Raw genomic sequence first — 14,340 nt, 5'->3', positions numbered from 1 at the left:
CATTGCTCTAACGCTAGTTAGCTATGGCTCTAACGCTAGTTAGCCATGGCTCTAACGCTAGTTAGCCATTGCTCTAACGCTAGTTAGCCATGGCTCTAACGCTAGTTAGCTATTGCTCTAACGCTAGTTAGCCATTGCTCTAACGCTAATGCGATTTAGCAACTTCCTTCAAACTGCACACAGGGGTTGGGAGTTCGATCCCCAGCAGAGTCATACCAAAGACTGTAAAAATGGGACCTGATGAGCTTTAAGAATGTAAATTGGGGGTAAGGCCCTGTGATAGACTAGCGTCCTGTCCAGGGGCTGTACTTGTATTTCAAGCTGCCTCACGCTACAGAAACAGGAAATAGGCTCCTGCTCCCATGAGCTGTTCTGGGTCACACAAGCGAAGACTTGTGCAAGGCTACTTACTTATATTGACGGTTGAGTTAAGACTTGTTTTGCGTTATACGTTTGCAACCTGGCCATTGATTAAATCTGTGCATTGGTTTTTACTTCGCTGGGCGTAGATTTAAAGTGTCCATCACAAGCTGAGTAGCCCTTTCCTGCAGTCAAGGACCAAAAGCACCCTCTTTGGCCTCATAGGTGGAATGTTATTCATAATTAATAATTGATTTATTTATTTTTAAACGACCAAAATCCGGTGTTTCTATGTCAAATAGTTTTGTTAGTTTTCAGTCTTCTGTGATGTATATAAAGTGTAATATTGGGATGCAAACTCGAAATGTAATACATTTCAACTCTACATCTGACATGGTACAGGTGTCTTCTTTGTTTAAGCCCATAACCATGTGTGTGAGGTGTATACTTTTGTTTCAAAGTGGATTTGTTTAAGACTACCAAGAAGCACTCTGTGTGACCCTGTTTTAACCCACTCAGTAGAAGGTTGATAGCCATTTAATAAATCTTAGTTTTTTTGGGGTTGTGTGCTCGTAAAATGAGTTGTACAGTAGAGGACGGGAGTATTATATTTCTTAATCATTGTAAATTAACATTCTCTGTTAGATGCATTATCATCTTGTCTGTTGGGGGGTGATACCTAACTTCTACTTAAGACGTATTTTCACTTAGTTAAACATTGTTGTCAATGGGAGATGGAATAAAAAACATTTGGAAGTTTGGTTTATCTTAACTCTATGTGCTGAATCCTAAGGTTATTTAGATAATAAAATTAAGATTCTGTTGTATGGTGAAATTCATTGTCACAGAAAATGATGTAAAAGTGCTATATGTGCATTGGCAGAAGGGTACTTTCAACTACTTGCTGCAAACAAATGTTTTTGAAAACAATATTGGACTACCTTCCATTTACAGGTCGAGTAAACAGAACCACATTGCCACCTGCTGGACAATAAGAGAAAGGTTCTCTCTCTCATACCAATGGGTTCCAGAACGTTGATATTATTACAGTAATGTTCTAATGTTCTATAGATTCATTGTGATCCACTGTCAAAAAGCAAACGCAGTGTCACCTAGATTCAGAAATTTTAGCTTTAGGTGTATTTTCCAATGCTGCTTTAACCCTGGGGGTGTGGGTCACATCAAGGTGTTTCAATCATTCTATGTCCTGGTTGACCTCAATAACAAGTCAAACTAATTCTCCTACCCCCTCTCTTAAAACTCCTCCACCCCCTCCTCTCCTCTCTCAGATGAGAACGAGTGCTCCAACCCGGGCAGCTGTGGATCGGCCTCCTGTTACAACACGCTAGGCAGCTTCAAGTGTGCCTGCCCCTCAGGCTACAGCTTCGACTCATTCAGCAGCAGCTGTCAGGATGTCAACGAGTGCTCCAACAAGAACCCCTGTAGCTACGGCTGCTCCAACACAGAGGGAGGCTACCTGTGTGGTTGCCCGCTGGGCTATTTTCGCATGGGCCAAGGGTAAGGAGGCAGGGACCTGGAGCTAACTCTGCAAATAGCACTGCTGGGTGATATGAAAAGTCATAATCCATCTATCATTTATATAAAAATGCTCTTAGCAAAAAATATATATATTTTAATTGACAATCTGTAGAAACTTATGAGAATAGAAAAGTTCAGAACGTTTTGTGAAACATCACAGAAAAATACATGGCAAATAGAATGGTGTTCAGAGATAGATGGGAGGGGTTGAGTGGAGCCAAAGGATGGGACTGGATGGTGTTCAGAGATAGATGGGAGGGGTTGAGTGGAGCCGAAGGATGGGACTGGATGGTGTTCAGAGATAGATGGGACTGGATGGTGTTCAGAGATAGATGGGAGGGGTTGAGTGGAGCCGAAGGATGGGACTGGATGGTGTTCAGAGACAGATGGGAGGGGTTGAGTGGAGCCGAAGGATGGGACTGGATGGTGTTCAGAGACAGATGGGAGGGGTTGAGTGGAGCCGAAGGATGGGACTGGATGGTGTTCAGAGATAGATGGGAGGGGTTTGATGGGAACTGAAGGATGGGACTAAAAATAAACAAAAGACAACTATTGTGAAATGTGTCTGTAAAATGTATATAGTAAGCTGGAAGTAGAAGTTTAAGTATTGTTGTCCATTACTTTACTCAAATTAGGGGAGGTATGGCAGGGTTAGGGGAAAATATATATATTTAAAAACAATACATATACAGTACCAGTCAAAAGTTTGGACACACCTACTGATTCAAGTTTTAGTTTTAGTTTTTTTATTATTTTCTACGTTGTAGAATAATAGTGAAGACGTAAAAAATATGAAATAACACATATGGAATTATGTAGTAACCAAAATAGTGTTAAACAAATCTAAAGATATTTTAGATTCTTCAAATAGCCACCCTTTGCCTTGATGACAGCTCTGCACACTCTTGGCATTCTGTCAATCAGCTTCACCTGGAATGCTTTTCCAACAGTCTTGAAGGAGTTCCCACATATGCTGAGCACTTGTTGGCTGCTTTTCCTTCACTCTGTGGCTAAACTCATCCTAAACCATCTCAATTGGGTTGAGGTCGGGTGATTGTTGAGGCCAGGTCATCTGATGCAGCACTCCATCACTCTCCTTATTGGTAAATAGCCCTTACACAGCCTGGAGGTGTGTTGAGTCCTGTTGAAAATCAAATCAAATGTATTTATATAGCCCTTCGTACATCAGCTGATATCTCAAAGTGCTGTACAGAAACCCAGCCTAAAACCCCAAACAGCAAGCAATGCAGGTGTAGAAGCACGGTGGCTAGGAAAAACTCCCTAGAAAGGCCAAAACCTAGGAAGAAACCTAGAGAGGAACCAGGCTATGTGGGGTGTCCAGTCCTCTTCTGGCTGTGCCGGGTGGAGATTATAACAGAACATGGCCAAGATGTTAAAATGTTCATAAATGACCAGCATGGTCAAATAATAATAATCACATTCAGAACAGTTGAAACTGGAGCAGCAGTACGGCCAGGTGGACTGGGGACAGCAAGGAGTCATGTCAGGTAGTCCTGAGGCATGGTCCTAGGGCTCAGGTCCTCCGAGAGAGAGAAAGAAAGAAAGAGAGAATTAGAGAGCATACTTAAATCAACACAGGACACCGGATAGGACAGGAGAAGTACTCCAGATATAACAAACTGACCCTAGCCCCCCGACACATAAACTACTGCAGCATAAATACTAGAGGCTGAGACAGGAGGGGTCAGGAGACACTGTGGCCCCATCCGATGACATCCCCGGACAGGGCCAAACAGGAAGGATATAACCCCACCCACTTTGCCAAAGCACAGCCCCCACACCTCTAGAGGGATATCTTCAACCACCAACTTACCATCCTGAAAGAGCCCTAGTAAGCCAGTGACTCAGCCCCTGTAATATGGTTAGAGGCAGAGAATCCCAGTGGAAAGAGGGGAACCGGCCAGGCAGAGACAGCAAGGGCAGTTCGTTGCTCCAGAGCCTTTCCGTTCACCTTCACACTCCTGGGCCAGACTACACTCAATCATATGACCCACTGAAGAGATGAGTCTTCAGTTAAGACTTAAAGGTTGAGACCGAGTTTGCGTCTCTCACATGGGTAGGCAGACCATTCCATAAAAATGGAGCTCTATAGGAGAAAGCCCTGCCTCCAGCTCTTTGCTTAGAAATTCTAGGGACAATTAGGAGGCCTGCGTCTTGTGACCGTAGCGTACGTGTAGGTATGTACGGCAGGACCAAATCAGAGAGATAGGTAGGAGCAAGCCCATGTAATGCTTTGTAGGTTAGCAGTAAAACCTTGAAATCAGCCCTTGCCTTGACAGGAAGCCAGTGTAGGGAGGCCAGCACTGGAGTAATATGATCAAATTTTTTGGTTCTAGTCAGAATTCTAGCAGCCATATTTCGCACTAACTGAATTTTATTTAGTGATTTATCCGGGTAGCCGGAAAGTAGAGCATTGCAGTAGTCTAACCTAGAAGTGACAAAAGCATGAATTAATTTTTCTGCATCATTTTTGGACAGAAAGTTTCTGATTATTGCAATGTTACGTAGATGGAAAAAAGCTGTCCTTGAAACAGTCTTGATATGTTCTTCAAAAGAGAGATCAGGGTCCAGAGTAACGCCGAGGTCCTTCACAGTTTTATTTGAGACGACTGTACAACCGTTAAGATTGATTGTCAGATTCAACAGAAGATCTCTTTTATTCTTGGGAAATTGGAAAATAAATGATAGTCCCACTAAGCCCAAACCAGATGGGATTGCGTATCCGGTTGTCTTTGATGGAAGGAGAGGAGGACCAAAGTGCAGCGTGGTATGTGTTCATGATATATTTTAATGAAATATCACTGGACACAGAAAACAAAAGGAACGAGAAATAAATTAAAACTGACACAGTCCCGTGTGGACAAACACTGACACGGAAAAATAATCACCCACTAAACACAGGTGGGGAAAAGGCTACCTAACTATGATTCTCAATCAGAGACAACAAACAACACCTGCCTCTGATTGAGAACCATACCAGGCCAAACACAAAACCACAACATAGAAAAAGGAACATAGACTACTACTACTACCCAACTCACGACCAAACTAAAACAAAGACATAACAAAGGAACTAAGGTCAGAACGTGACAGTATCGCTGCATAATGCTATGGTAGCCATGCTGGTTAAGTGTGCCTTGAATGCTAAATAAATCATGACAGTGTCACCAGCAAAGCACCATCACACCTCCTCCTCCATGCTTCACGGTGGGAACCACGTATGCAGAGATCATCCATTCACCTACTCTGCGTCTCACAAAGACACGGCAGTTGGAAACAAAATCTCAAATTTGAACTCATCAGACCAAAGGACAATTGCCCGTGTTTCTTGGCCCAAGCAAGTCTCTTCTTCTTATTGGTGTCCTTTAGTAGTGGTTTCTTTGCAGCAATTTGACCATGAAGGCCTGATTCACACAGTCTCCTCTGAACAGCTTATGTTGAGATGTGTCTGTTACTTGAGCTCTGTGAAGCATTTATTTGGGCTGCAATTTCTGAGGCTGGTAACTCTAATGAACTTATCCTCTGCAGCAGAGATAACTCTGGGTCTTCCTTTCCTGTGGCGGTCCTCATGAGAGCCAGTTCCATCATAGCGCTTGATGGTTTTTGCGACTGCACTTGAAGAAACTTTCAAAGTTCTTGAAATTTTTCGGATTGACTGACTTTCATGTCTTAAAGTAATGATGGACTGACATTTCTCTTTGCTTATTTGAGCTGTTCTTGCCATAATATGGACTTGGTCTTTTACCAAATAGGGCTATCTTCTGTATACCAACCCTACCTTGTCACAACACAACTGATTGTCTCAAATGCATTAAGAAGGAAAGAAATTCCACAAATTAACTTTTAATAAGGCACACCTGTTAATTAAAATGCATTCCATGTGACTACCTCATGAGGCTGGTTGAGAGAATGCCAAGAGTGTGCAAAGCTGTCATCAAGGCAACGGGTGGCTAATTTGAAGAATCTAAAATCTAAACTATATTTAGATTTGTTTATCACTTTTTTGGGGTTACCACATGATTCCATATGTGTTATTTCATAGTTTTGACATCTTCACTATTATTCTACAATGTAGAAAATAGCAAACATAAATACAAACCCTGGAATGAGTAGGTGTGTCCAAAATTTGACTGGTACTGTATTTACCCCGAAACATTTATGTGGGATTGGAAATTATGCAGGCAATTAGAATGATGGAAGCTACAATCTATCTACAATATCAAACTGATCTACCCCTCCTCCCCAAAAACAATACCAAAGGAGGCATTCTGCCAGATGACAGATGGCTGGTCCATATTTAGCCCAGTGGGTCTAAATTGGGATTTTACAGCAGAAGTATCATTATTTGTCTTATAATGAGGGCATCAAGGGGGGAAAAAAGAGCCGTGTTTTAGACTTGCCAGGGCCGATTCGTAAGGAGGGGATGGGATTGGGGTCAGGGCCCTTAGAAACACTTGTTGGGACGGGCCCATCAGGAACAGCTTAGCTTTTGACTTGTGTTTCCCAATCTGTTTCTCTGGGATTTCTGCAAATATTTGTTCTACCCCTGCACTAGCACACCTGACTGTTATGTTTCATGTATAATTTCATGGGTCAGAAGGATTTCCATTGTTGTAATGGAGAAGTTGTCGACTCATGCACTCTCTCCTGCTCGTCTGTGTGCGTGCCTGTCTGGCTGTGTGTTTCTGTGTGCGTGCGTGCCTGTCTGGCTGTGTGTTTCTGTGTGCGTGCGTGCCTGTCTGGCTGTATGTCTCTGTGTGTGTGTGTGCCTGTCTGGCTGTGTGTTGTTCAGTCACTGTGTGTCAGGCTTGGGCTTTGGGAAGGGCCAGTATGAGGGGCCAGAGATAGAAGACAACACTCTCTCCCCAGAGACCTGCTACGAGTGTAAGATCAACGACTACCCCAAGAAGCACGGCCGCAAGAGGCGCGACGCCAATGGAACGCAACCCATAGAGGTACAGTATATTGGGAGCATTGACACTTATAACAGTAGCGGTAACATGTTGGAGTGTCTGTTCTCTATTCTGGAGATGTATAGATGTATGTATATAGAGAGGTGAAAGGTTACTGCCCACTTTCATGTGATGCAGAGAACTCTCATTCCATTAGTGATTCTCCGTTATTCCATTAGTCTGTGTGAACTGTCTCGTCTCACATTTCAGTTCGCACCGGCCTAATGCACACTGACATTACACAGTCCTTCTTACTTAGTTATGCCAAGGTGTAACACAGCAAAGCAAAATTGGTTCTGTGAAAAGTTCCCAGAACATTTGCTAGGTCGGGCGACAAGTGTTCTCATAAAACAAAAAATATAATAATAAATTCAGTCGTGCGGATGATCACAGAAGGTTTGTATAAAACGTTCGCCTGATGTTGCAAGAACGTTCCTAGAACCCATTTCCCTGGTTCTTTAAAAGGTTGACGGAATGTTTCTTTAAGGTTGTGGGAACATTGTGGGGATATGACAAGAGATAGGTTTCCAAAACGCTAACACTGACCATGTTTCTGTCAGGGTGCACAAAGCATGTGTTAGAAGAGGGTACGAGGAAGGAGCATGTGTTAGAAGAGGGTACGAGGAAGGAGCATGTGTTAGAAGAAGGTATGAGGAAGGAGCATGTGTTAGAAGAGGGTATGAGGAAGGAGCATGTGTTAGAAGAGGGTATGAGGAAGGAGCATGTGTTAGAAGGGGGTATGAGGAAGGAGCATGTGTTAGAAGAGGGTATGAGGAAGGAGCATGTGTTAGAAGGGGGTATGAGGAAGGAGCATGTGTTAGAAGAGGGTATGAGGAATGAGCATGTGTTAGAAGAGGGTATGAGGAAGGAGCATGTGTTAGAAGGGGGTATGAGGAAGGAGCATGTGTTAGAAGAGGGTATGAGGAAGGAGCATGTGTTAGAAGAGGGTATGAGGAAGGAGCTTGTGCGTACCGATAGGATGCATGGGGTGTAAATAGCTCAGTTGTGGTTATACGTAGAAACCAGACAACATAGTTTACATAAGTATTTAGACTCTTTGCTATGAGACTCGAAATTTAGGTCAGGTGCATCTTGTTTCGATTGATCACACACTTGTCTATATGAGGTCCCACAGTTGACAGTGCATGTCAGAGCAAAAGCCAAGCCATGAGGTCGAGGGAATTGTCTGTTGAGCTCAGAGACAGGATTGTGTCGAGGCACAGATCTGGGGAAGGGTACCAAAAACCCTCTGCAGCATTGAAGGTCTCCAAGAACACAGTTGCCTCCATCATTCTTAAATGGAAGAAGTTTGGAACCACCAAGACTCTTCCTAGAGCTGGCGACCCAGCCAAACTGATCAATAAGAGAGAAGGGCCTTGGTCAGGGAGGTGACCAAGAACCTGATGGTCACTCTGAAAGAGCTCCAGAGTTCCTCTGTGGAGATGGGAGAACCTTCCAGAAGGACAACCATCTCTGCAGCACTCCACTAATCAGGCCTTTATGGTAGAGTGGCCAGACGGAAGCCACTCCTCAGTAAAAGGCACATGACAGCCTGCTTGGAGTTTGCCAAAAGGCACCTAAAGACTCTCAGACCATGAGAAACAAGATTCTCTGGTCTGATGAAACCAAGATTGAACTATTTGGCCTGAATGCCAATCGTCACGTCTGGAGGAAACCTGGCACCATCCCTACGGTGAAGCATGGTGGTGGCAGCATCATGCTGTGGGGGTGTTTTTCAGCGTCAGGGACTGTGAGACTAATCAGGATCGTGGCAAAGATGAACGGAGAAAAGTACAGAGAGATCCTTGATGAAAACCTGCTCCAGAGTGCTCAGGACCTCAGACTGGGGTGAAGGTTCACCTTCTAACAGGACAACAACCCTAAGCACCCAGCCAAGACAACGCAGGAGTGTTAATATCTGTTGTTAAAAAAGTAGATTTGCTCGAAAGTAGAGTCTATCTTGTCCGATATGAGAATGATCTGTTATCACTATGTCATACGTTTTTGAATCCAGTAAATTGTTGAATGCATTTTTGCGCACCCTGATACAAACATTATCTGAATGGCAGCACAACTGAACAGTTTTAGTGTTTTGGAAACCTCTCTCTTGTCATAGCCCCACAATGATCCCATAACCTAATGAAACATTATTGGAACCTTTAAAGAAAAGACTAAATGTGTTCTGGGAAAGTTCTTGTAATGTCAGGTGAATAATTTTTGCATCCTAAAAGAAACATTGTAGAATAATCCGCACAACTGGACAGGTGTGTTTTGGGAAGATATCTTTTGTGATGTTCACCTAATGTTCCCATCAGAATGTTACCACAACCTAATGAAACATTCTGGGAACCTTTAAAGAACAGACCAAATGTGTTCTGAGAACATTCTTGCAACATCACCCAACTCTTTTATACAAACATTGTATAATCAGCACGACTGGACAGTTTTTATGTTATGTGAACATTTGCTGCAACCTAACGAATGTTCTGTGAACTTTCACAGAACCAATTTTGGTTTTCTGGGAAAACATTACTGGTACATTGTGTTATTACGTTACCTGGAAACCTAATGAGAACGTTTGGGGAACGTTCTGTGGTGGTTGTTACAGATTGTTGTTTACGACATTTTAGTGAACGTTAGAACATTCCAAGGATATTTCATTTAAAAAAACAAAAAAGATTTTGTCATCAAAAAACATTCTTTGAATGTTTTTGGGATGTTATCATCCTAATGTTGGATAAACACTAATTAGAACTTAATGGGAATCTAATGTTCTGGGAATGTTCCCGGTTTGCTGGGAACCCTGTGCCTCTCATTGACAGAGTCCATGGTTACTTAGTAAGTTAGTAACCCCACGGCATAACCCTGTCTGTCTCACCATCAGCACAACCAGGTGAGCCTAGCCAGTCTGGACATGGAAGTTCCTGTCACCCTGCTGCTCAACGTGTCCCAGCTCAACCCCAAGGAGCACATCCTGGAGCTGGTGCCTGCCATCAAGCCCTTGGTGGGCCACGTGCACTACGTCATCACCAGCGGCAACCGCAAAGGCCTGTTCCGCATCCAGCAGCGTGACGGCCTCTGCTACCTACACAGCACCAAGAGGAAGGGGGCACTGGCGGCACCGCAGGATCACACGCTGGAGATCGCCAGCTTGCCGCTCTACGGCAAAGCCCAGTTCAAAGAGCTGGAGGACCGCCGGGACCAAGACTACCTTACGGGGGAACTGGGGGAGAACCTGCGCATGAGGCTGCACATCCGACTGCAATAGCTGGAGTGGGATTTGGGGAAACGCAGGGAAACAACCCTTGTTTTTCTCTTCAAACTGGTGTTTTTCAGTTCACCATTTTAAAGCCAAATGATATGTGGAAGGAATGGGGGTTTTCTTCTTCTGGTTTGCATTTTTTTCTTGTTTGCGTTTTTGACCTCAAAGTACTGTCCAGAATCTCTCTAGGGCAGCCCAATTTAAAAAATAATAATAATAAACTTTCACTAATTCGTTTTTCAGTGGAAAATATATCAGAATTGGGCTGCCTGTGTAAACACGGCCTAGGAAAAGAGAGTGACTAGAAGCGTGAACATGAGACTTGACATCTTTCACAGGTTCTCCCTCGCTGTGAGTGACCTCATGCCATGTACACGAGTGGAAGACCAAGAGCAAGACATGATGTTCAAATTACCTGGACAGTTTAGTTGGTCAGTTCATGGTAAGGAAATAGCATGTGATGTTCTGGCGATAGGCAGGCTCTGAAAGTACACACGACTAGTACATCTGCAGCATGGTGGGTTGCTACAATACAGTTGGACAATTTTACAGAGGTCAGCTTGGTTATTTTAGTGACTAGACACTCTCTTGGTGAATTCCTAGTTGACTGTTGTAGAGCTGCCACAGTCCCACATTCATTTTGTAGTGGTCCGACAGACTATTGTAGCTCTGCGGTTGTGAACTTATGAATTGAGCATTACAGGGCATAGCATCCTCCTGTGAGAGTTTGTATTCCAGGCCTATTGGTCGTGGTAGAACATTGTCAATATGGGATTTGGTGCCTTCGAAAAGGGAAACTGATATTTTAGGACACAACATGGAATCACATCATTATAAAGAACAATAGTAATTCAAAATACAAATTGTATTCTTACATATGTACATATTAACAATCAGTATTTCAATTATTGTGAACTGATTTTTTTTTTTGTATTTATTTTAGTATTTAATACAAAGTTGTACTATTGGTCAAATTCACATCTAATAAAATGACACACACACAAAAAAAAGTGTCATTTACGTTTTTACACAAGAAACACACATCAGTTGTTAGAAACACACGTGTTTTGTATAATATACAGGAGTATGTATGTTCATATTGCACAATTACCTCAACGTTTAGTCTCTACAGATAAGGCTATGTGACCAATGAAAGCATGTATCAATCCAATTTCTTAAATCGGCTGTTAAAGGATATGGGTTTAATAGAATTGAGTTTATGTTGAATGAAAATTGATCATGGAAGTCGTTGAGAAAGAGGTGGGCGCTATCCCACTTAGGGAGATGCTTCACTCATTGAAAACGTTTGACCAAAGAGAAGTGTGTTACAGTAATAAATATGAAGCTGTCTGGAGGTGTAATGTACGGTCATATGTAATCAAGGACTGTAGATGTGGTGAACACCTTGTTTTGCTTTTCGATTTGTCTTCCATTTAAAAGCTTTTTATTTCATTTCTCCCGTGGCTTCAGTTCTCAAAATGTAAGTCCCATTTGGTTGGAGGATTTCTATACTCGCTAAGAAGCAATAGCAAGTAGCCCACAGAGACCAGGACATTCATTTTGTTTACATGTTTAAATATACCTACACAGAGTAAACTAACAGGGGTACAGTCAATAATGTATATAAACACTAGATTACCCACAGGGGGTGTTGTTTTGAAGCCACTGCGCCACCATCTTTGTTCTCCTCCACCATTGTTTTGGAAAATATAGAAATGCATTTATCAATGTCTATATTGCAGACACCTTATCACATACTTTTTACATTATATTATGTGAACTGAACTAACCCGTAAAGTATACTTTTTTGAGAGTACTGCTACTGTTCCCGCTACAACAAAGAAATACTTAGATCCATGTAATTGTATTAGTTTAATATTCCATTCATTCATATGGACGACTGCGCCTTCTGAGCAGTACACTTTTAGAAGAAAAAACGATAAAACAAAAAGAGGGTTATTTCGGCTGTCCCCATAGGAACCAAAAAGGGTTCTTCAAATGGTTATCCTATGGGGACAGCCGAAGAACTCTTTTCGGTTCAGAACCTTTTTGTTTTCTTCTCCTAAGAGTACCAATATGGTGGCAATGGCTTCAGAGCCTCTCATTGGCCAATACATAGCATCAGCAATCTAGTATTTATATACATCATTGGGTACAATGACTCATGTAAGTACACAAACATGCAATAGCCTTTTGTTCTACAGTTGTTGTTTTTGGGGGCGGCGATGTCCTACTAACAATGTGTAATACATTTACGTAATGATGCTACATCAACAGTAAAGTAGGAGTATTGCTACTAGTATTATAAATTGATGTTTTTAACGAAACCATTAGACAATATAGAGGTACTGTAGCGATGTCGAACTGGTGCTCAATGATGGCAGTACTGTATACACAGACATTTTCAGAAGTTACAAACTTACGGCATCGACGCGAAGACTGAACACTCATGTCAAAACAAATGTATAACAGTCGGTTTGTTGTTGTTATTTTTGAACTCTTGAACTGAACGTATAATTTTTTACACAAATAGATATGTTTGAATCTTTGTACTGATGTCCAGTTTTATTCATTGTAAATCTTTTTACAGTAAAGGCGTTGTTTTTTTTGAGGTGTATTTCTTGGGACTATTCACTTTGCAAAATAATATTTGTGCTGTTGAACATAACATGCGACACCAGTATCTAAATATGTGACGGCACAGTTCTATGTGAGCTTTAAGTTAAAAAAAAAATACATATTTTTTAGAATATTTAGGTTTGATAAAAGTACAGACTCAGAGATTCAAACCGGTGTATTACACAATGTAGTTGGAGAAAACATGGGAAAGTCATGCTGCTGGGAAAGATTTTTGCTGTGATTTTCACACTAAGAGAGCCCTTCTTTGTTTACGCCCATTCAGCATCATTCACACCACACCCTCTTAAGCCCCACCAATCTCTAAGAATTCACATGTAAACGCATTATGGCTCATCCTATAGAAAGTCGTTTCTACTTGAATTTTCTCCCTCTGGGCTTTGTCTATAGCACCAGCTACATTCAGGGCAGCAATGTTGTTGAGAGCTGTAGCAACACTTTTGCGGTAGCAAAGATGATCTATATACTGACCAGGGAATCCCACTTTCTGTTATAGGGGCAGGTTGTTTCGCATGGCTCGGTGCCCCAGATGGAATGGTCTGAAATATGCTAACTCCTCCCACCACCAGGGGCACTGGGCCTGCAAAACAAACTCCGCCCACCATGGGCGCTGGGCCTGCAAAACAGACTCCGCCCACCAGGGGGCGCTGGGCCTGCAAAACAAACTCTGTCCACCAGGGGGCACTGGGCCTGCAAAACAAACTCTGTCCACCAGGGGGCACTGGGCCTGCAAAACAAACTCCGCCCACCAGGGGCACTGGGCCTGCAAAACAAACTCTGTCCACCAGGGGCACTGGGCCTGCAAAACAAACTCCGCCCACCAGGGGCACTGGGCCTGCAAAACAAACTCCGCCCACCAGGGGCACTGGGCCTGCAAAACAAACTCCGCCCACCAGGGGCACTGGGCCTGCAAAACAAACTCCGCCCACCAGGGGCACTGGGCCTGCAAAACAAACTCTGTCCACCAGGGGGCACTGGGCCTGCAAAACAAACTCCGCCCACCAGGGGGCACTGGGCCTGCAAAACAAACTCCGCCCACCAGGGGCACTGGGCCTGCAAAACAAACTCCGCCCACCAGGGGCACTTTGCCTGCAAAACAAACTCTGTCCACCAGGGGCACTGGGCCTGCAAAACAAACTCTGTCCATAGACAGAAGCCTGTATCATGACTGATCAATCAGGACTCATCTCTCGGCATGTGCAGCACCCCCCCCCCCCCCCCCCCCCATTATTTCAGAGAATCATAATCCTGTCTTTCTCCCTATATAGCTCAGTGCTCTCTACTTGGCTAAAGTAGGCACGTAATTTAACATTTGTATTAATATTTATCACATTCACCATTGTTATTAAGGCACAGGAAATTTCAAAAGGCATTTCTGCCCTACTATGAGGAAGGAACTGACGCCAAACGTCCAGCTTCCTGAATCACATCATACCATAAAACAGAGATCTCAAATAGCCGCCTGACGCTTGTAATAGCCGGGGCACCGGCACACATTTCAGCCGGGTCTGAATGAATTGTTTATGAGTGAACTTCAGTACCATAACGATTGAACAAAAGAAAATAGCA

General features: G+C 43.1%; 1 protein-coding gene across 1 annotated transcript in view; it reads left to right on the top strand.

Moving 5' to 3' along the window:
* LOC110524943 (fibrillin-2) overlaps positions 1–12,079 on the top strand; it is a 322,130-nt gene extending 310,051 nt beyond the window's left edge. The window contains exons 63-65 of the mRNA XM_036976697.1: positions 1,650–1,878; positions 6,713–6,875; positions 9,757–12,079. Coding sequence (XP_036832592.1) covers positions 1,650–1,878; positions 6,713–6,875; positions 9,757–10,140 — 776 coding nt within the window. The 3' untranslated portion in view covers positions 10,141–12,079. The remainder of the gene's footprint in view (positions 1–1,649; positions 1,879–6,712; positions 6,876–9,756) is intronic.
* Positions 12,080–14,340: the final 2,261 nt, after the last annotated feature.

This window comes from Oncorhynchus mykiss, chromosome 5, assembly GCF_013265735.2.
Source record: "Oncorhynchus mykiss isolate Arlee chromosome 5, USDA_OmykA_1.1, whole genome shotgun sequence".
In the NCBI taxonomy this organism is placed as follows: domain Eukaryota; kingdom Metazoa; phylum Chordata; class Actinopteri; order Salmoniformes; family Salmonidae; genus Oncorhynchus; species Oncorhynchus mykiss.
This window is presented reverse-complemented; position numbering and strand designations above follow the sequence as displayed.